We start from the raw sequence: 23,483 nt of genomic DNA on the forward strand, positions 1-23,483 counted from the left end.
CCATGTATCTTCAGCACCATTTCTGTAGCTTTTCCTGTGCCGCCTCCCATTGTACGATTTTTTTTTTCTTTGAATGCATAGATTGTAAATAAAGATGGATGTAGCCCCCATGATGACACCCACAGGGGTCTGAGGAGCAGTTTTAAAGCTCAGAGTGGCCTGCTCTGCCATTGCCATCTTGGCAGTGCCTGACTCCGCCCCTAACCCCCAGCTAATCCATAAATGGACAAAGAGGTTGGGCGGATATGGAGCTGAGACTTCGGTGCATGTTGGTTTGCGGCAAGCATAGGCTCACCCACCTGTCACTCAAAGAGGTCATGTGCTCAATTACACAGAACTTTAAGCTTTAATAAGATGTAAACAGGTGAGTTAAAATTCAGCCCATACAGTGGTTATGAAGGGGGAAATTAGCTCTAGAGACCAAAACAGCATTTGTACCAGGCTGTAAATGTGTTTATTTCTGCTATGAAGTTGGACATTTTAACATGGGAGTCTATGGGGACTGACTCACTGTTGGAGCCAGACTCTAGTGGTGAAATCAGAAACTGCAGTTTTGGGCACTTATATGTTAGCTTCATTTTCCAGCCCTGGAAGTTGCTGCTCGTTTAGAATATTGCTTTTTTTGCATCTTGTACAATGTTATTATATCTTTTTTTGAACATCTCAGTTACCCAGAATTCATTCAGAGCAAATAAGTCCTATTTAATAGTTGCTTAGTCAAGAACTAAACAACTTTGTGCAATAGATAAATTTAAACATCTAGCTAGAGTTAGATCTAAGACAGTCATTTCTATCTTTGTGAAACTGGTTCATGGAGTGATTCTCAAAGTGCTGCACTGCAGACAAATTGGCATTAATCCAACAGACTTTATGACATCCTAATTACTGATTATAGTTATTAAATGACACATAATCTGTGTTGGCTTAGATCCTCAATGAGCTTGAGGGTAACAAACCTGCTTTAGAAGAAGTGGACTGATGAGGTTTCTTTCTCAAGTGTTTGTGCAAGTTAATGTATGTGTATTGTGTGTGTGTGTGTGTGTGTGTGTGTGTGTCTGTTTGTCTGCAGGTACGTCAATATAAGCTCTTTATCCTTCAGCCCTGACGGCCAGTTCCTCTGTGCTTCCAGCAACACAGAGACGGTGCATATCTTTAAACTGGAACAACTTGGACCAAGGTACACACACACACACATACACACACACACACACTCTCTCTGTCTTTTCTGCCTGTCTACCTCTGTTATCGCACTCACCAAAGTGTAAATCAAGTTGTAGGATGACCTTGTTCTGAAACAAGCTTGTTCCTCTGTGCACAGTGGAGGGAACGAGGCTGCCACCTGGACAGCCTACATGGGGAAGATGTTCTCAGCAGCCAGCAGCTACCTCCCTGCTCAGGTATCTGGCATGATGAGCCAGGACCGGGCCTTCGCCACCGTTCACCTCCTCTCATCAGGCCAAAGGAACGTCTGCACCCTGGCTATGTGAGCTTAAAATGAACAACATCACTGACAGTAGATTATATCATCTGTAGCTAATTCATCTTAATTATCTAACAGCTCCACTGAATTTAATGTTTAAACACAGGAGAGTCACAGTTTAACTCTTTATGCAGATCAAATCAGTACTTTGAAGCCTCCATTATTTTGATAAAGAGACTGTTTATTAGTCTCTTGTTTCAGTTTGTCACAACAATTATTAATCAACAATCAGCGTTTCTCTGCTTCTCCACTCATTGTTGCAATCATTTTATTAATGTTAATTTTGATTCATTTAGTTGCTGGCACTTCTGGTCCAACATCAGCTGATCACAAAGCTGAACTGAATCATTGACTTGTTGTTATTTATCACAGAAGTTACTTGAAAATGTTGAAAACTGCACTTAAAGAAATTTGGATCTGATCAGTAGAGTTGGTACTGGATTCGATACAATGCCATCAAACCCAGCTGAGGATTTAGAGTGTGTTTTGATTGACCCAGTAGCTTTTTGGAAGGTTACTTAGTGTAAATGAATCTTCCTTGTTCCTCTGTCTGTTGGACTGGACTGAAGTGAATGTCTATGACTGTTCCAAAGAGCTGTAATGAAAACTCAACCTGATGTTTCAGGATCCAGAAGCTTCCTCGGCTGCTGGTGGCCACGGCCAATGGCCACCTGTTCATCTATAACGTGGATCCACTGGACGGGGGCGAGTGCACTTTAGCCCACAAACACAGGTGGGAGTTTCACAAGGGCTGGACGGATGTTCAGCACCAGATTTAACAAGAAGGAGGGAGAAGGGAGCCCTGTACTCTGATTTTATCTGTTGATTCATAGATCAATGTTTCAACACATTTGGTCTTATTCAGCGAAACCTTCTGCTTATCGAACTAGTGGAATTTGTAGTTCATAGGATGGACGTTTTTTACTTGTTTTTTGCTTGCCAGTAAAATAAGAAATAATGATTGAGCAGATATATTTGCAATCAAGTCTGCTAATGTAGATTTGTAACACGATCCATGATTAATAAATCATGGATTTTCACAATTTACAATGAAAGAGCTTGAAATGTTTTGAAGGATTAAACCTTCAAATGGCTCCATTTGATTCTCCAATAACTCCTGAAGAATTGTATAATAATGCTCTGAATTCTATGAAGCGGGAAAATGACCTGGTGTGGATGATGTTTAATGCTTTTGTCTGAGTTAGAATCTGAGAGATTTTATAGAGACATTCTTTTTGCAATTATCTCCTGCCTGGTGATAATACAACAAAAGTGGATGTAGCATAGTTGATGATTCACATTAATTTCTGTTGGATTAAATTTGGTTTAGTTGCAGTTAAGAATTTTTAGAATAGCATTGTTCATTCATTGTTCACTCTCTAATTTAGAATTTTGATTGCCCTCACTTCCTTTCCTCTCTTCTGTTCTTAGGCTCTTTGGTATTGATGATGACCATGGTGAAAGAACAGAGTCAGAGGGGTCAGGGGTTACAGGGCCAGCACAGTCCTGTCCATCCTACGCTGCAACAGCTGCTTTACCAGCCTCTGGACCTGTCACTGTGACCCTCACTGGTTAGTCGTCACAGGCAATTTCTGTGGACAGACACACCTCCTACAGACTTAAATGTTAACTGAATACATTAGTGAGCTGATGTAGATGGGTCTCTAGTAGGACAGAGATGTTAGCTTGAATCAATTTGATAATTCACCAGAATTACCCGAGGTGAGGTGTGTATATCTGGACAGTTTTGAGCAGATGCAGTGAGAGCACTTTTATCAGATCTTCATGGGTCCAGTTTAGGCTTCTGTATTTTCTGTATATTTCTTATTGTCAACAAATCCCATGGAAAGACCAAAACAGCAATGAATGTACCCAACTAATGAGTACTGTCTGTGTATCCATCAAACCTGATATATCTTTTTCGTTTGGGCAGCAGAGCTCCTTCATTTGTTGTTCAAAAACTATTACAAACACATCAATGAGCCACACACCTGGTGACATATATCTTCATATATATTTTTCTTTACTTTTTCAACTTGTACAAAGTTAGCATCAGGAAAAATGAAGTGCTCTGTACCTGTTGTTAGCACATTCAGACCATGTGATTATCCACTTCTAACTTTTGAGTTCTGTGTTATGCTATCACTTTATTTTGTCACATAAAAATTCATCCTGGTCTTTCCCATACTGCAGAATGAGCCGTTTATTTCAGCATCAGCATTCTGCCTTGGTTGGCACGGAATGGCCCTGACCACAGCTGTACCACCTACCTCCTGTAGTCCTATTTGGGTTAGGTCATGCTTCACTGTCAGTCAGTGCGGTAACATTAGCCTAGGCTGTTGCCCTCAGTACGTCACATCGGACAGTTTTTTCTTACATTTCAGACATACTGATTGTATAGATCAGAGTCTGTCCCAGACTTTGTGACTTTCTCAAAGAGCTTTAGTCCAAAATCAAGAGGTTGTGATAGGTAGCACAACAAGCACAGTGGCCCCTGCTGTCAGGAGCTGAGAAAGTGATCGCTGTTATTTGTCAGTGGAACTGTTTCTAAATAAACTACTGTGCCCATGTTTTTTCACTGAAGAAACATGTCACCCATTGCAGCAGTGTAGCTCATGAATGTTCTTTAATAGCTGTTGGACAACAATGGAGCTCCAAGGCTTAGAGGAATAAGAGAGGTATTGGATTCACAGACATGACTTGTGAGTTGGACACAGATACATTCAATGCTGTCATTTGTTGACAATATGAAAGATATAGAAAACCTCTTTATTCTTTAATATTGTCTTCACTATAAACAATCATCAGAAACTTGTAGAAAAAAATACAAAACTGACCAACTGACACAGAGGAGCACCCACAACTGCTGTCTGTGTAGCAGCTGTGCTGTAAGACCGTAATGCACAATTTAAATTCCCTTTCAATCAGGAGCTTCTGGTGCAGCAGGTGAATCCTGTAGCTTGTTCTAATGATGTGACTGCCTCATCTGTTTCAACCAAGGCTACTCTGAAGATGGCGGCACAAAGAGGGGTGAAGTCATTCCAGAACACGAGTTTGCTGCTGGACCTGTGTGTCTGGACGATGAGAACGAGTTTCCTCCTGTGAGCATCCAGAAGTGCTAACTGTCTGCTGCAATAGATGTAATGTATAGACATCAAGGCGTTGAGATTACTGCTTCTCTGTGACCCCACATTTCTGACGGTCAGATATATGCAAGATGCTCTGCCAGTGAGAGCAGAGTCATCAACGCTGGACTTTACCTAAGCTGAGGACAAAGCTGTTTGGACAAAATTAGCACACATTAGTAATACATGGATGACTCAGCAACCAGTTTATTAGGCACATCAAGCTAAAACTACAACAGTCCTGCAATAGATCCTGGCTGCATGAAAGTTTTAATGATCTGATTTTGTGAAAACAGTTTCAGAGAGGATTTTGATTAAATTATGACCCAGCAAAATGCTTTCCATACAGTGTGTGAGCAAATTCAAATTAATGAGTCTCAACTTAAAGTCTTGTTGTTCTATACTTGTGCATGATTGGTCATTTAAAAAATGAAACTGATAAATATGTGTTGAGGGATTTACTGTGGCCTCACGCTTACAATGAGGATGAATTAATGCTTCAGCAGCAAAAGAAGTTCAAATCCACTGATGCAGCCTGAGACAGGTGGACAGGTGAAGCAGTGTCACGTACTCCAGACATGGAGTACGTGACACTGCTTCACCTGAAAGGGGCTTAACTGCAACACAGTGTAGTAATTACAGTGATGTAGCACTGTAGGACCTTCAGTGTGAGCAGAGGACTGATCACGTAGCTGAGTGAGGACTGTAGCAGATTATATTACATTCATGTCTTAAATTGCATTTAATCTATATTAAAGCTAAATTCCAGTATTTTTCTGCATCTCACTCTCAGAATTGTGGCCATTCTGTCTGTGCATCATGTTCACTTGAAACCTGCCTCTATAGCTGTAGAGATTAAGGACATTAAGAATCTGGGAAGAAAAAAACACATATCAGTTAAAGTTTGCCTCCCAAAGTTTGCAAATATGCTTGAATCATTTGAACCACTTTCCTCAGAGTCCGACTGAGGGAAACAAAAACCAGGTCCCTGGAAGGACCATTACAGCTTACTGCACAGGGATCCACCCCTGAGGCCAGCAGCCAAACAGCTGTCCACTCATCTGCAGTGATAACAGAACATTTATTATTTCTTCCTTCATGTACACAGTGACAAGAAAAAGTAAGACAATGCAATGAAATTAGCTGCATTTCTGTATAAATATGATCAGATCCTCTTCTAAGTCACAACCACAAAAAACAGACACAATGTATTTTAACTAAAGACACACAAAGCATTGTGTTGTTCTTGTCCATATTTTTAAAAATATCAGTCAAACATTCACAGTGTAGCTGGAAACACTCAGTGAAGACATGAACAGAAGCTGACTGGAGTCAGGAGTTATCGGACCTGGACTCAGTCTGAAACCAGACTGGAGGTTGTGTGTCAGAGACACTTTGACTTAAACACTAGAGAAACATCAGCTGATGTGAACCAGGCCTCACAACAAAGATCTCAGAGACTAAGGATGAAGAAGAGTTGATGATGATAAGTGTAGATCTTCATCAGTCCACAGTCAGACAGGCTGTCTATAGATGGAGATGGTTCAGGTCTAGAAGAGGACTAAGTCCAGTTGAGAGACTCCAACAGCTCAACAGTGATGATGAGAGTCACAGCTGAAGGAGCTGGTTCACATCTCTGTTGATGAGTTCACCACACACATGTCATGGAGGATGGAGTCCTGTTGCCATGGACACCAGAGATGAAGCTGCAGTCCGACTCTCCACAACACTACTGGAACATGTCTGATGGTCTGGCGAGACTGAGGTGAACTGTGTGAAGAACATGCAAATCTATCTGTGATGTAACAGGTCTCTAAAGACCAACATGAAAACCTCCTCCCACAGGCGGAGCAGGTGGAGGGAGCATCGGGATCTGGACCTGGACAGCTCCACATCATGGTCCAGTAGAGATCCTGTGGACTGAGCTCACAGAGCCGCTCAGCAGCTCTGAAGAGCATGTTTCAGGTTATTAGAGCCAAAGGAGGTTCAACCAGTTATGAAATCCAAGGTTCACTGACTGTTTCCACCAGCACTGTGAAGGTTCAATGGCTGTGTTCAATAAAAGACACAAAATAATTAAATAATTGGTTGTACATTATCAGCTCAAGCACATTGTGTTCATCTACATTTGTGACTTAGATGAAAATCTGATTTTATGAGCAATCAGGTCATCCAAAAGAGTCTGCCTCCTTGTTATTGCAGCTGTATTTCAGAAGAGATACACTGTGTGAGTTTTACCGGAATTTTCCTTTAATTGTACCAGAAACTGCATTTGATAAATCCTGTAGACAAAACTAACAGGTGTGTCATGTGTTTTGGTAGATTAATTGGTGCCGCGACAGGACTGGAGGTGGCCAGGGGAGGCGCTCGTGAGTGGGTAGAAGGGCAGATGGACAAACAGACAGACAGGCGGACAAACAGGCACCAGCAAGTGAGACGAACAGCAAAAAAAGTCTTTCAGGGTGCCAAGTAATTTTTTCATTTGGAGAGAAAATAACATTACTTAACATTAACATTCAAGTTGGCACAGGAAACAAAACACTGACCAAGAAACAGAAGTTGAATAGTAATTTCAAAAGGACCAGTTTGATCCTGTTACATAATAATTATGGTTTTGTCAGATCACCAACAGTAACTCTGAACTTCCTCTCAGCTCACTGTTGAGTTTCTAATCAACTGTGAACTAGGAGGAAATGCTGCTGTTGGCCACTTCAAAAAAAAATCAGGAGTGTTGAATGAAAATATGAGGTGCATGCTGGAGCAGAAATATAACCACAATTTTCATAGCTTTATTACTTGACAAATATTTTGTTAAGTTGCATTATTGTAGCAACATTTTATTTTTCTTGTCAATAATATCTTATATTACAAATAGTTTTTGTTTTTATTCCATACTGTATTTTACTGCATTGACATGTATTAAATGTATCTGTGTTTGCCTCCTCGACACATGTCAGGAGGTGTGTATGTACTGTATGTTTGTTTGTGCCTATTATCATTTGTAAAAGAGTAAAAGTATTTTGCTAATTGCACAAAACTAAAACCGTCAAAAAACAAAGAAATAAACAGTGGAGTAAGAATTAACCTATGCAAAGCAAAGATTTTGTCTTGTTTGATATTGTGTTTTTTATTTATTACTTTGATAAGGTATCGTGGCTGACTACATGTCTGTGGGTGTTTATGGTTATATAACTGAGGTCAGACACAAGTCACAGGTTTCACAACATTTACAGCTTCTAAAAGATGTTCATGTGCTTAAACTGTTGCATGTGTGTTTAGCAGTTACTACCCTGATCCTCGCAAACATTGGTTAACTACAGCAGAATGAATGCTACTGTGTTTTACTCAGGTAAAACACTGTTTCCTGACTGACGGCAGTTAGTAGACCAGTGTTGCACAATGTGCCACAGCTGCTGAGATTGAGCCTGGTATCAATCTGGAGTTGAGTTTCTTCTGTTTTATAGATCCAATTTAATCACAGTTAGAATTTCCAAATAGTGAAAAGGAGGACAGGTAGTGGGTTTATGGTTGAAGTGGATTAACTCTATTGCTACCATTCATCATCACCATGGTCTCCAGTCACTCAGAGGGTCGTTAAAGGAAGAAAACGGGCAGGTGTAATGTAACAAAACAGAATAACTCAATTGCTATCCATCAACCATGTCCTTGCTGCTGCCACTGGTGGCTGGAATTACATTACAGCAACAACAGAGAAAAACTCCTTCACACAGTCTATCCTCTGGTCAGCATATCTGCACCATCTTTGACTGACTTCAATGGAAGAGACCTTTCTCTGTGGGATCACTCAGCAGCTTCAGCAGTTTCAGTGGATAAAAATCTGTTTTTTTTACTTTGCACCCACCTGACATCTTTTTCTCCACCAAATTCTGCCGCTAATAAGATTTCCTACCAGTTTGTATTATTAATTAATCTTTTTTGGACTAAGACACAGGTGATGTTGCTTTTCAACACCCCGAGGCCACCAGGACAGAACATGAGTTTTAACATTCTTCCTATAACACATTTTACCCAAAAATGGTCATCAGGACTACATGGACACACTAGCTTATAGTGATTACATCAAGGTATTCATGTATTTGACCAGGACATTTACAATGAGGCCAGGCCTGGTGCCACTGTCGGCCTTTTTTGACTGTTAAAGGATTTTCCCCTTGTTTTGGGAGTAAATGATTAATAGGGACAGAAAGCATTGTAGTTGATCCACCATTGAGCAAGAACAGTAGACCCAGCAACCACAAAACAGCTGCTGCAATGTAAAAAAGCACTACATAGCAAATCTACACTTAAAGAATTGTCACTAGCACTTATTGCTGCGCTAACACTTCTTATCGCACTTAACCTTGATTGTTCCCCTTTCTTTAAGTCGCTTTGGATAAAAGCGTCTGCTAAATGACTAAATGTAAATGTAAATGTAAATGTAAAAAAAAGGGTGTTTGTCCATGCCTAAGTACATCCACTAAAGTTCTTGTTTTTGCCACTGACAGGTTCAGATTGTTATTCTAGTTGTCTGATAGGGTGTCTCCACAGGCAGACTTTTATACTTTTGTTTAAACAGCTGTTACATAGCTCTGTGCAAAGCCACCAGACTCCATTGACAGTCATTTTACCCAGCAGAACATGGGAGCTGCTGGTCTACTACTGCTGTGACTGCTTAGTTTGTTTGTGTTAGTGTGCGACTTCCAATGTCGGAAGAAGTATTCAGATCCTTCACTTAAGTAAAAGTGCCACACATGGGAAAATAAGGCACAGGTTCCTTTAAACTGTTTGCAGGACGTCACTATAAGATTCAGGTCTCTTATCCTTTCATCACTATGTCAGCCAGTCTAAAGTCCACCAGCCAACACCTTTATGACTAACATGCTCTCATTTATGTTTTTTTTAGTTTTTTTTGCAGCTGCAAACTGCAACCTCATCAATCATCGTGGGGCATATGTGCAATTAACCCTCAAAAGAACAAGGCGTACAGCAGATATCAGTTACAGGTTATTGTTCTAGAGCTGGTCTTCTCATCATGTATTTTCTTTGTCAGTATGGCAGTTAGCTAACATTACATTCAGGACATAGAAAAACCTTACAACCTGCTGTAACTCCACACCTACAGGGACAACATGCTGCTGAGGGACATAGACAAATGATCCCAGGGGAAAGAGAAGGCAAGCAAAGAAACAATAGAAAATCTCTGACAGTTAAACGTTAAGGGTAGAAGAAGAATGGAGTCAGTCTCTGAGGTGACAGGCAAGTGTCAGAAACCAGACTATATCTATTGCATACAAGGAGGTGTATTCATTTTATATGCATGTCTCTCCAGGGTCTCACTATGAATTGCATCACTGAGACAAATTCTTGACATAGTGTGAACTAATCTGTAAGAAAATGCTATTAATTTTTGGATTTCACTTGACCCTCAGAATCTCAGTTGAAACAATCACACAAACCATAAACACAACATAATCAAGATTATCTAAATTTCAGATGTAAGAGAAAATACATTTTGATGTTGGGTGAAGCACAGTTTCACTGAGTCACCTCATCTTACTGTCCCCTGGCAGCCAGTCAACTTATCTTTAATGAGATTTCTTGGTTATGTTGGACTTGGGACTTGTGTTACCTCATTACATTATCAATGAGTGGACAGCCAACCAGTGGCATTCTGTGCCATCTTGATGGCGCAGAGCCTCCCAGTGACTTCAATATAAGAAAACATACAAGTCAAAGAGTTTGACAGATGTATGAGTCAGTCTCTTTAGTGGACAGTTGGCTCAGTCAGAGCAGAGGAGCACAGTAATGGACTGTCCTTATAGTTCAGGTTTTAGCATAAAAAGTAAAAATCATACTGGACTAAAAGTGTGTGAACAGGAAAAAAGGATGGCAAAGGAAAACAGGCAAAGCTACATCTGCAGTATCTTTAAATAAATTTTACAGATTTTTATGATTATAACTGGTTTAGTAACACACACACACACACAAATACACACACCAGGGCTGGACCTTGTATGGCCACCCCTTAGACACACCCCTATATCACAGTAAAAAGTTATCCAGATCAGAGTATTTCTGAATCCTCAACACAACTCAAAGGATCAGTCCCGGCTGGGAGACTGGTGAGTCATTTATAAATTATACAGAACTAAATACTGGCTAAATTAATCATGAAATTCATCCACATTTTGAAAACTATGCTTAACTGAAATTATATTTAAATTAAAATCCAGTGTGTTTTGTTGTGAAAGAGTCAGTCAAGTTCCTTTTATGTATGAGCAGAGGGAGCTCAGCTGAAAAGCATCAGCATCACCTTGATGTTTTCCTTTCAAACATTTCTTTATTGTTTTCTGAAAGTTTGTCCAACAGTAAATTTGAGCAATAGAAAACCTGCAGACTTCACTGCTCTCTTTAGAGGGAATAGTCTCTTTTGAAATGATAGTGATAAACTGAACTATTTAAGGTGTATTTTACCACAGATTCTCAGACCTTGCTGAAACACCACTGTCACTCACTCACTCACTGCCACAGTCAGGAAACCAGGGAGCTTCATTGTGGCTGTTCACTTATACTGTTTTCATGTTTCTCTTATATGAATAGTTGAAGAGTTGATGACAGACATGTTGTCCTAACATGTGGTTCAGTTCAGCAAAAAATAGCCTGGACAGTTTTGTCTCTGAAGCAGCCCAAACCCTTCCCACTGATGTGGTGATGTGTTCGGCTGCTGGATCTCATGTAGTTGAAAAAAAAAAGAACAAAAAGAGGAAACAAGTGGCTTTTCATCTTCACCTCTTTCATGTGGTTATTAATTTGAGTTCTTCAATTTAGATCAGTAAAGGAGTCACCATCACTCACACACACACACACACACACACACACACACACACACACACACACACACACACAAGATGCCACTTAATAACTGGAATAAACCTGTTCATCCCACCCGCGCGCGTACCATGCTTTGTAGCGCGCGGGTGGGATGAACAGGTTTATTCCAGTCATGAGGAGAGAGAGAGAGAGAGAGAGAGAGAGAGAGAGAGCCTTTCCGCGTTTCTCATAAGCGAAGCTCTGCGCGTTCATGAAGCGGAGACGCGCCCTCCTTTGAATACCGGCTTGAGCCGGTATGAAGCTGCGAAAACAGACAGGAAATAATTCAGTGACGACTAAAGATGCGGCGCCTTGTGATAGAGACAATCGGGGTTTTTCTATAGATATAGATATATATGAAAAAAACTTAAAACACTTCTCTACGTTCATTATATGCAGCAAACAAACCTACAGGTTATATCTGCGGTAAAGACACAACAAGATGATGACGACATAGAAATCCCGGTTTATTTACAACTGACGCAGCTCCTCTGTCCCGGTCAACTCTCCGGTAAGTCAGGTGTGAACTCAGCGGATCCAGCTGCAGGGTGCTGTTCAGCCTCAGCTGAGGCAGCAGTGGTTCAGTCAGGCTGGGATCTATTTTTTATGAGTGACTCATTTGACCTGTCTGTTAAGTTGCTGCCTCACCGATCAACTAGTTGTTCCACTGTCAGACAGACAAACGAAGGCATCTACACAGCAGCAGGGATGAGTGTAGACCATGGATGTATTATAAGACCATGGTGTAGACTCGGCTCTAGCTCTCCTGCCTCTGCCAGTGGGCATGAAACCTCTGGGATGCGGCGCATTGACGCCACCCCTCCTCCACTGCACTGCGGATAACCCGAGCACATGCATATACATGAGTAACTGTAGGCTTGACTGTGATATAAAGCCTAGTCAACTATTAACGGTAAATATTTAAATGTAGGGGTAATTTCAGCACTGTAATGTTATATACAGTCTATGTGAATATAGTGATAGTGATTTAATCTTGAAAGCTGGTATTAGTGGCGATATTGTAATGATGCAGGTGCCGCAATCCTTACCCAGTGCAGCACCTTTATGAAAAAGAAAATTGAATATTTCACTTGCACAAAGATGCACACGATCATGCATATATATACATACAGTTATGCATGTACGTCCATACATGCATACACACACACACACACACACACACACACACACACACATATTTATATATTTATATATATATATTCATGAACGCATACATATATACCCTCATGTGTGCTTGAGGTGTGTATGTATGTGCGTTCTTGAGTATGCACATTGTGCGTGAAGAGTAACTGAGAGGAGACAAACTTCCAAAATAAGTGTCAGTGTCATCGTCTTTATCTTTCTGCACTTGTGTAATTTAACACTTTATATATGGCCGTTCTATCCTCTTGGCTTTTATTTTGAATATATTTACCTTTACTTCTGTGTCACCTGAATACATTTCTTCAGTCTTCAATTCATCAAGGAAAAATGAAAGCAAGGAATTTGCAAACAACAAAATTGGACCGTTTCTTCTAATTTAATGCTCTTGAAACCAGAAAAGTCTTTACTCCATCTTTTATGTTTATTGGCCGTTGGTTCAAGACACACACATGGGTATGTATGTATGCGTTTATGGATATATATACGGTATGTGTATGCATGTATGTATGGATATGCATAACTGTATGCATGTATATATGTATGTATATACATAATAGTATGCATGTATGTAAAAGTGCCTATTGCCGGTATATATGTATGTGCAAGTGAAGTATTCAATTTTGGCCTAGGTGGCTTCTCATAGACGTGAACTCTGAGACCCTGTTCAGACCTGGTGTTAACATGTGTCTTCAGTCTTCAGGTTTGAACGGAGGTTTAATGATATCCGCTCTACTGTTGAGCCACCGCAACCACTGACACTAATGTGTATTTTCTGACATCACATGGAGCTCATCAGTCTTCTGTTAACTGATTAACTTAATTCACTTGACATTACATGATTCACAGCTCCCGTTTTGTTTTGTTTTTTACATAAACAAATTTTTGAAGTCCAAGTTCTGTTACAAAACTAAGTTGTTTTGCAGGATTTGGTTCCTAATCAGTTAATAATACAACTCCAAACCGTAAGCTGTGGAAAAAACACACAGTAGGTTTTTGAAATATGATTTGCAAACCTGGATTTGGATTATTGGAACTGGAGGATACAAACTGAGGAACATGGTTTGTTTTCCTGGGTGGTGATGACGAGGAATGAGGAAGTGACAGACAGTGTGTGTGTGATGAGACGAGGCTCCAGCTAAGAAACATGCTTCCTGTAACATTGACTTAACAGGCCAAATCTGGCTGCGTTACTGGGCAAGGTTAAAATATGAGTATTATTACAACTAATTCATATACTTCTAAATTCTCATATTATAAAGAGATAATTATAATAAGTTATTGAAGTGATCTGTGTGTAATGTGACACGTTATGCTTGGACATTATTTCTTTCTCTTAATGGGCTAATTCAGCCATTTAGTTTTGGACTTTAATTTGAAGCGAGAGACAGATTCAAAATGACTGGTACAAATCAATGTAGGGGCCTGAGGCCAACCTCAGATAACTCTGATTACATTATCTGGGTTAATTTCTCAGTGGAGTGTCCCTTTAAACATATTATAGAACCCCCAAATTTTCCAAATTTCGGCACTTGGGAGATTGTGCCATTTTACAAAATCAGATAGTGAATCTTTAAAATCTTTTTACTGTACTTCCATTACATTTAACATCAGCAAATTAGAATAAGACAGATAATTGTAACAGTTACATTAGTTGTGCATATTGCATCACAAACAGTGATTTTAAAGGAAACCGATTTTTAGATCCAGTGGTCTCGTATGTTTCAGGATTCAACCACATCACTGGTTGCCTGCATCTCCTGCACCTGAAGCCACGTTTGACTGGTGACTGCTGACACTTTCTAACAGCTGCTAACACCTGTCACAGGTATCTTCACCTTTTTTTGGTTTTGTTTGTTTGTTGGTTGCTGTTTTGCTGTGGGAAGTGACATGCAGCCTCAGGTGAAGGGGGATCATCCAGCCAAAATTAGACAAGTTGTGTTTACATACACGCAGCTGTGTGAGACCCTGGTGTTTACAGGCTCACACAACCTTGGTGTTTGTGTTTCAGTTATCAGCTCACATTCTGTACTTCTTGGTCCCAGCTGGCAGCTTAAGTCTGGATCCCAAGGGGAAGTCCTTATTGTTTAGAGGCAGAATGGAGATCATGGTACCCTGAGAGACTTGTGCCAGAAGCTCTGTGTTTTCTGCTTGTCTAAATGATATTTCAGAGACTTTTCTTCTTTTTCAAAGAGGAAATTCTAGTGCAAACACTAAATACTTTGAAGTGTCCTGGCAGGCAAATGGTTAAAGACATTAAACACTGGAACAAAATATCTGTCTCAGCTTTCCAATCCCCACATTAGTCAAGTAGCCTCAGATTTCTGACCTGAGCCTGGGCTGGTCGTCCCTGTGGCTGCACGCAGCGACCACTCCCTCAGCACTGCCTCACATCCTGGTGTTGTTGTTTTAGTGGTACTGCCCTCACAGTCACACAGAGTCATTAGATCCTTGTGTCAAACAGTCATGGCCTTCAAAAGATTTGAGGACATAATTCTGTGTGTTTATTGTACTTCTGAGAACTGGGTGATGATAAAAGACAAAGTAAGGAAGTCCACAACTGGAACATCAGTCATTCAAATCAGGAACATCATCCAAATGCATCATTTAGCCTGTAAAGTCTGACTGTCACCTGTACTGTCACACTCTGTGTCTGCCTCCAGGTGGCGTGCTATAGCCATGATGGTGACCAGTTCCAAGCATTGTTTGGGCCCTAATGTTTACCCAGAAGTGCCTGATGGGGGCTGGGGCTGGGCCGTGGCCGTGGCCTTCTTCTTGGTGGAGATCTGCACCTATGGGACCCTCAAGAGCCTGGGTGTCTTCCTCCAGGACCTGATGGAAGAATTTGGGGAGAGCAACAGCCGAGTGTCGTGGGTCATCTCCATTTGTGTCTTCATCTTTACCTTCACCGGTCAGTCACAGGCTTTACTCATGTATTTTACTTTAACTGTGCACTGGTTGCACTTCCCCTCTGATGACCTCGGCTGTGTAATAGCACATGTAAGATAAAGGAATCAGGAAATGTTTGAGAAGTTATTGTACATCATTACAAACCAAACATATTTGTCTCCATTCACATAGTAATGGATTTTTGATAATTGTAGTTTAGTCAGCTGAATTAAGTGAGACTGAATAATGTAATGCAACATGAATTCAATACACAATTCACATTCAGTCACAGAATATATCACAAATAGATACAGCACAACAGTTACACATGGTGCAAAGCACTCAGAGGCAGTAATGTATGTATTTGATGGTGAAAAGGTTGAACGTGTTGAACTCTTCACTTCATTGGCTGGTTAAACTGTGAACTGCTCTGCAGAAGCTCAGATAAACCTAATGACAGAAGATCTGCTTCTAGCAAGTGTGCACCATGAGACTGCATTTGATCAGTCTTCAGTGCAGACACATTAATGTCTGCAGCCAGTCCACTCATCCATGACTCAGTCTTAGAAAGAAAAACATTGTCAGAGCTCAGAAACTGGTTTGAAATGAATCTTGAACTTGAAGCTTCCAACAGGTCAGTGATTCAGAGAGACTGGATTATGTTATTAAAACTAAAATGATTGGAATGTAAAGACTGTTCTGTCTTTCACCCTCCCGCCCTCAGCCCCCCTATCCACAATGCTGAGCAATCGCTTTGGCTATCGTCCAGTGGTGATGATGGGGGGCTTCCTCATCAGTCTGGGAACCATCACCTCTGCCTTTACCAATTCCATCAATGAGATGTACATCACCATTGGCATCATCTCAGGTACCACATCTCTCTCTCTCTCTCTCTCCCTCTCCCTCCGGTTGCCCTGTATTTGTTTATGTGTGTGACGAAGAGCGCTTCATCACCAGACAATGTAAATATGGCACCATGCACTTTGACTGTTAGGGGTATGGGAACATATGCACCTCAATAATTGCACAGACACTTTAATAGGAACACATGCACTTTATTGAAGATTGGCACAATACATTTGACAACATTCCATTTTGCACATGGCATGGCTAGACTTTGCACAAATGATTGGAATATTTGTGTCCATGGGTTTTGTCCTTTTTTTTTAATTGTGATTGGATGGTGGGTGCTGTGAAGGCCACACAGTTCCACCTGGAAAAGAGGGACATGTGAGTAAATGTGCAGCTATGTGTTAAGGAACAAGACAATGAACTTAGAGTTGAGCCAAAATAATGTAATGGTGGATGTAATGTGTATGTGCAATAAGTCTGTGAAGGTGCAATGAGGGAGCATAAGTGGGTTAACTACTTACCAGTCTTTTGTCTGCAGGGTGTTCGGGCAAAAGGCTTCCCCTGACAACGGTCCCCATGTTTTATAGTTCTGGGCTAAACCAAGTGTAAATTGGTGTGGGGTGATTCAGAAACATGTATTTTATTGTAGTAGATGTAATGTGGGTTTGGGTTTCGTTTGATAGTGAGGAAGTGAATATGTGTGTATGGGGGTGTGAGAATATGTATGGGTGTGTGGGGTTGTAAGAAAACAAAAAAAGGTGTTAATCTGTGAGCAAGCACTGGACCCCTGTGAGTGGAGTCTCCCGTGGTGATTGGCCGGTGCACAGTATAAAAGGGCGCCATTTTAACAACTTGTGTGTTGCTGGTCTGATGCTGGGATGCTTGCTTCAGACGAGGGATAAATAAAAGGCCTCATCGATTACACCTGCAAAACCTGCCTGTGAGTCATTTATTTGCTGTACAGTCCAACCGTAATTGTGGTCCATCTTACAATGTGCTCTGGTATTTTAGGAATGCAGTGTTCTCTCTACGTCCACACTAGTATGTCTTCATTTTAAGAATGATAATGATCTACACTGAGCATGTGCAAGCCGGTGTAAATAGGTAAACAGGAAGTAGATTGTCTCCTCTCAGTTGGTTAGTTCCAGTAAAACCTCTGAAGGAGGAGCAGCAAAGACAGTTGTAGAGTTCAAATACAGAACTGAGTTAAACAACAGCTGCTGCAAAGACAACAAGGTCAGTAACACTTTAATTCTTTAATGGGTGTGTACGTCATCATTTCCAAAGTTCTCTGTTTCTGTCCATCCAGACGACAACACAACCCTGGAGTTTGAGACTAAAACGGGTCCAGCAGGTTTTCTGAAAGTCTCTGTTTGAGGGGCTGAAGATTCTGGAGTAGTGTGGATGGAGAAGAAGAGATTTCAAATGAAAACTTAGGAGTGTGGATGTAGTCTAAGTGTGTGTTTGTGTATCATTCTAACATTCCACTTACAGAATGACTGTTTTGCTCCTGCAGTTGTGTTTGTCTTGAACTGAAGGGACTCCTAACAGTGTCAACAACAAAATCTGCCTCAATCTGTTTCTTCCAGACCTGAGGAGGCTGCTGAGAGGTCAGCAGCCTCCTCCCCCTGCAGTGTGGTCTGCTATACTGTCTTGACTCTGGAGGAGGAAAGTTCCCCAAAAAAACACTAAGGCCATTTTCACACCTAGAGTTGGTTTGGTCCAGATCAGTTGATGAGTTTCTTGGAGAATTTTTTCCTTGGTTTGGTTTCTTCTCACACAGAAGAAAATCCAAGAGAATCAAAATGCACCGCTACAAACTGTGTGAGAATGTTCCCTTTGCTTATTGGTCAGCAGTGTGGGGGGCGGGAGCAAGAAAGTAAAAACAGGAAGAGGGACCTGTGTTCTGGACTAGTGAGAGAAACATTGTTATGCAGTTTACAGTAGTCCTCTAAAGGTCTCAATATGACTACTGTGCTCACACCTGCCCAATAAATTGCACCAAGGGGCAAACGAAGAGTCTGAACTAACTGGACTGAAAAGTGCATGTGTGAAAACACCCAGACCCTTTCAGATCAGCAGTGACGGAGCAGGAAGTGGCTCAGGATGAAGGAATAAATTGAATGAAAAAACAGATTGGATTATGAATAAATTGGTTGAATGAGTTTGTATCAGTGCACATTCACTTATTTTTTCCTTGGACAGAAAGCACTGCTAGCTCTCCCTCCGTGATAACATGTCTGCCTCTGACATGGACCACAGCTAACTCAGCACCCCTCTCCTCTCTCCCCCTGTCTCTCTTTGTGTCTTTACATGCCCTTTGTCTTTCAGCAGCAGCTGTAGCAAAGCTGAATCGTCTCAAGCAGCCTGCCACCTTTGACAAAGGAGTGACCTGACACCTTGATCTTTGACCCACCCCCCTATCCATGCAGTGTTCCTACCATGCGGGCCAGTGGCTGTCATGTCCCCTTCTCTTCTCCTCTTTGTTTACAGGCCTTGGCTACTGCCTCACCTTTCTCCCCGCCGTCACCATCTTAGCCCAGTACTTCTCCAGACGGCGAGCCCTCGTCACCTCCATTGCTTCCTCAGGAGAATCTTTTGCTATATTTGCATTTGCTCCAGGTGAGAATTCAAAATATGACCTATGACCTTTACCATGACTTAATGCTATCCATTATAAAGTGAAACTATTTTTTAAATAATAAAAATATTGACCTGGAAAACAATTTGACATAGAAAAATGTTAAATCAAGGTCCACTTACTAGCTTTTTCTATTGCTTTCGACCATCGATGGAGGTTGCTCAGTTACCATGGAGATGACTCGGTGATCATTTGGAGCTTTGGTCACATCAGCACAGCATGGCCTCTCAGTGAATTCCACCTCATATATCACAAGTTGATGCGAGGCAGCAACAGCAGGAAATGTTAACTAACAGTCCAACTGTGATACAGCTGTAGGAGAATGAACAGTAAACTGTCAGGCTGATAACAGTAACACTGGATTAAAGGCTGCATTGCTCCTGTAATCCTGTGAATCCCTTGTGCATGTGTCAGCCACTTGAATCCAGTGCAAAGACCATAAAAGCTAATAAATGCATTGAATGGCTATTGCTGACAGAATGTTGACTATAAATAAAACAAAACGTGGATTGATTTGATGAAAACCTTATACAGTACAGGGATCTGATGATGGCCTTCAGTGAATTGAGCCACAAGAACGGCCTCCTTCTGAACACCTCCAAGACCAAGGAGATAGTCATTGACTTCCAAAGGTCTAGACCCACATTCAGCCAGTCAATGTTAGAGGAAAGGACAGTGAGGTGGTGCACATTTATAAATGCCTACCTGTGCACCTGGACAGTAAACTGGACTGGTCCCTGAACACATATGCCATCTACAGCTCTTTTTCTCAGGTCCTTTGACGTCTGCATTGAAATGCTGCACTTATTTTAACAGTCAGTGGTGGCAAGTGTCCTCTATCATGCTGCAGTCTGCTGGGGCAGCAGCAGATCAGATAAGACCATAAGGAGACTGGACGAGCTGGTTAAAAAGGCTGGATCTGTGAGTCTGGACTCACTCAGGGCTTTTGTGGAGAGACGCATACTCTGTAAGATGCAGGCCATCTTGGACAATACCAACCACCCTCTCCACAACATCCTCTCAGGCCAGAGAAGCAGCTACGGCAGCAGCCAACATCTCATCTTGCTGCTGCAGGACTGAGAGGTTCAGGAAATCCATCAGACTATTTGAACCATGACACAGACTTAAATCTCAACAGAATACACAAATAAGATACTGGACAATCAGAATTTAGGGATTAATAAAGTATTCTATCTATAAAAAAAAAGTTCCACTCTCCTTTATCATGCTTATTCAGATGTGATAACGGATCCATTTTATTCATGTAATTCTTCAGATTGTCCAACAGCAAATGCTGAAAAACATCCAGATCTACTTTAGTGGTAAACCAGTTAACCTTGTTACTACTCACTGGGCTGATATTTCTTCAGAAGCACATGCACATCATTTGCAGTTATTGTTTTTATTGTCATCAAGGTTTATTGTTATTCTGATTTCATGTTTGTAGATCAGTCCTGCTGATTGATCCTCCTGACAATACAGAACCTGTGCTGTCTTCATCTCTCCACAGCCTTCACTGCACTCAAACAACATATTGGCTGGAGATACTGTCTGGTTATCCTCGGCACCTTTCAGGCCTCTGTGATTGGCTGTGGGCTTCTCCTTCGTCCAATCATCATTGAGCCAGAAGTTGTAAAGGAGGACAGTGGCCTGGACAAAGACTCTCTCTTACTGAAGCAGCTGCAGACTGTTTACAAGCTGGAGAATGAACAAACCAGAACCTCCCTCAGTTCAGGGGTCTCCCAAGATTCAGAGGACTCAGGTGTCACCTCCCTCTGTGCCTCAAATGTAGACCTGAGGATAGCAGGAGCAGAAACCAAGGCCCTGATGGAGTGTGAGGTGCAGGACAAGGAGGGCCCGGAGCCATCACTGTCCACCCCTCCCACCCCAGTGAAGGAGAAGGATGAGGTGGAACTGGCAGAGGCAGAGGCGGGTCCTCTCAAGCCTTCCAGTCCCAAACTCCTGGACTTCTCGGTGCTTAAAGATGGTGCCTTCATCTGGTATTCCCTCTTTGGCCTGTTTGCTACGCTGGGCTTCTTCGCCCCGCAGCTCTACATCATCGAACTGAGCAAGAGCCGGGGCGTAGAGCCCAGCATGGCCTCCTACATGCTCTCTGTGATGGCCGCAGCTGAGATCTTTGGCCGCTTGTCCATCGGGTTGGTGTTAAACAAAGTCTGCTGCAGGAAGACCCTGGTGTTGTTGGGCTGTGTGGTTCTACTGTGCCTGGTTCTGTTGGCCTTCACTATCGTATGGGAGTTCTGGGGCCTGGTGGTCTGCTGCGCCCTTTACGGCTACTTCCTGGGTACTGTGGGCTCCATACATATACCCATGCTGGCTGAGGAGGACGTGGTGGGCATCCAGAAGATGGCATCATCTGTAGGAGTGTATGTCTTCATCCAGAGCTTCGCTGGGCTGGCCGGACCCCCGCTGGGAGGTAAAAGATCTCTGCTGCCTTTTGTGTGTGATGTCAGTAAGACTCTGTAGATCTTGACACAAGTCTCATCTTTCTTTCCAGGTGTGTTGGTGGATGTCACACAGAACTACGGTGCTGCCTTCTACTCCTGCGCAGTGGGCATGGGGCTCAGTGCCATCTGCCTGGCTCTGGTCGGCCCGGCCAAGTCCGGCATGTGCCAAGGACAGAGCAGGAACAAAGAAAAAGGCAAGAGCACAGAGGAAGAGGGGAAAACATCTCAGGACAGTGACCAGATGGACTTTTTGGAAGTGGACCTGGCCCCAGAGGACAGTCCTGTGAGACAGGCTGTGGATCAGGATGCCTCCGTTATATGAACCTGACAACAATGACATCACCTCATAACTAAGAACATCAGCAAAGCAAATACATTCACATATAATATATATAAAAGTCAAGATGCACAGCGAGAGGCTGCAGTGTCACAGCTGCTGGTTCTGAATCTCAGGTGTCACTTTCTCACTTTTTGACAAGCTTGAAGTTCACTTCTTCCCAGGAAGGACGCAGTCTCTCCTGTCTCCTCTGCGACCAAAGAGAGATCATGCTGAGCACATGGTGTCACTCCTGAACTATTTAACAACTTTACACATTTCTCTTTCAGCTGTTTCAGGCAAAACTCCACCTAGTAAGAGCTTTCACACTTCTCTCTGTGCCAGTAGTTTGTGTTCAGTTTGAGTCGAAGCACCTCTATCTCAGGAAAGAGGCATTGTTGTCATGGATACTGAGGCATCATGAGTAGGACTCAGATAAAACAGTCATGATATGGATCAGAGGCCTCTATAATATCATGTAAGTTGATTCCTGCTCATGCTCAGGTGTGTGTCTTGACTGTGTTTAAGCTGTACCAGCTCTGACTCCTGCTGAACACCTGCACCTCCTTGAGTTTTTCCACCCTTGCTGGATGCACATGACTTCATTTCTTCAGCACAGCCTGGCTTTAAATGTAATTCTCCCCTGTAACATGAACAGTAGACAATCTGCCGTTATGCATCTGATGCATGGAGAATGATATTCACTACACTAAAGCTGGACAAGAAGATGTAGTCATGCAATCTGTACATACTGTCTGTCTTGTCTGTCCGTCTTACACACATTCATGTTGTTGATATATTATATTTAATGAAAGCAATACTGCAGCAATGTTCACTGAGGTCCAGCTTGGTCTGTGTACCTTGGGCCTGTACTCTGTGCTGCTGTGATGCTGGATGGAGTGGGATTCATCTTGCATGAGCCTCAGTCTCACTTTCCATCCTTAATTCTCTACTGCAAAGGTGTGAAGGAGACATTTGAAAGGAGAGAGACTCCACTGAAGCACCTCCCCCAGAGTCCCTCCTGCAGCCTCAGATCATCTCCACACCCACCACAAGATGACTTGAAGTTTAGCTCACACATCTTTCCTTAATCATTGTATCATCTTTATTTAAACTCTTTATAATGATTTGATGTTCGATTTTTAATGTCACTTTTTCAGTTTTTTTTAATTGGGTGCAAGGCAGGTTACTACTGCTTTGCTTCATTATGTATTTTTCAAATAAAATCCCCAAACTACTACTTACATTTTGTGTCTGGCGTAGTGTTTGCTGGGCCAACAGTGTGCAAGGGTAGTAGAGGACTGTGTGTTTTGTCAGTAATGCCACTGTAAGTAGATGGAATATGTGTCACCTATTTCATTTAAAAAAAATCATACGCTGTGCTGGTGCTGACATTTGTTACTGATCTAATCTCACATCTTATGGGTGTGATGGACTGTTGATGTTTGAACGTCAGTTTCTGTCACTAAAACAATCAAAAACAACATGATGTGAGTCTCCACAGTTCTTAAAACTCAGGTGAGATACTGCTTTGTTCTCTGAAATACTCCATTTCAATCATTTTAGGAAAGAGTGAATTAAAACCAAGAATTCATGCTCAACATTTGTGCATTTTTGTGTCTAGATCAAAAATGTTTCCTGCTTCAAGTGTTCCAATAACACATAGTTGATTTTTCTCTTTTCA

At 41.8% G+C, this 23,483-nt stretch overlaps 2 protein-coding genes across 12 annotated transcripts in view; both read left to right on the plus strand.

The window, feature by feature from the left end:
* The window catches only part of wipi1 (WD repeat domain, phosphoinositide interacting 1), a 32,978-nt gene extending 25,274 nt beyond the window's left edge, over positions 1-7,704 (plus strand). For 2 of the 4 annotated variants that reach the window (XM_071501383.1, XM_071501384.1), the window contains exons 8-13: positions 1,070-1,177; positions 1,319-1,483; positions 2,106-2,213; positions 2,912-3,051; positions 4,481-4,620; positions 6,928-7,704. In XM_071501383.1, coding sequence (XP_071357484.1) covers positions 1,070-1,177; positions 1,319-1,483; positions 2,106-2,213; positions 2,912-3,051; positions 4,481-4,602 — 643 coding nt within the window. In that variant the 3' untranslated portion in view covers positions 4,603-4,620; positions 6,928-7,704. The remainder of the gene's footprint in view (positions 1-1,069; positions 1,178-1,318; positions 1,484-2,105; positions 2,214-2,911; positions 3,052-4,480; positions 4,621-6,927) is intronic. The other 2 variants (XM_071501382.1, XM_071501381.1) reach the window with 1 other exon arrangement.
* A 2,642-nt stretch (positions 7,705-10,346) lies between these two features.
* slc16a6b (solute carrier family 16 member 6b) lies at positions 10,347-23,043 on the plus strand. 8 transcript variants are annotated; one of them, XM_071501373.1, is made up of 6 exons: positions 10,347-10,727; positions 15,300-15,547; positions 16,250-16,393; positions 18,871-18,999; positions 20,529-21,452; positions 21,534-23,043. In XM_071501373.1, the coding sequence occupies exons 2-6, from the start codon at positions 15,316-15,318 to the stop codon at positions 21,803-21,805; spliced, it is 1,701 nt and encodes a 566-aa protein (XP_071357474.1). In that variant the 5' UTR covers positions 10,347-10,727; positions 15,300-15,315; the 3' UTR covers positions 21,806-23,043. The 8 variants fall into 8 exon arrangements, with proteins under 8 accessions (XP_071357474.1, XP_071357476.1, XP_071357477.1 ...); XM_071501375.1 differs by having other exon boundaries at positions 10,672-10,727; positions 18,712-18,999; XM_071501376.1 differs by having other exon boundaries at positions 10,684-10,727; positions 18,709-18,999.
* Positions 23,044-23,483: the final 440 nt, after the last annotated feature.

Source organism: Trachinotus anak, unplaced genomic scaffold, assembly GCF_046630095.1.
Source record: "Trachinotus anak isolate AG129_WGS33_773 ecotype Australia unplaced genomic scaffold, CSIRO_AGI_Tana_v1 ptg000017l, whole genome shotgun sequence".
Classification (NCBI taxonomy): Eukaryota; Metazoa; Chordata; class Actinopteri; order Carangiformes; family Carangidae; genus Trachinotus; species Trachinotus anak.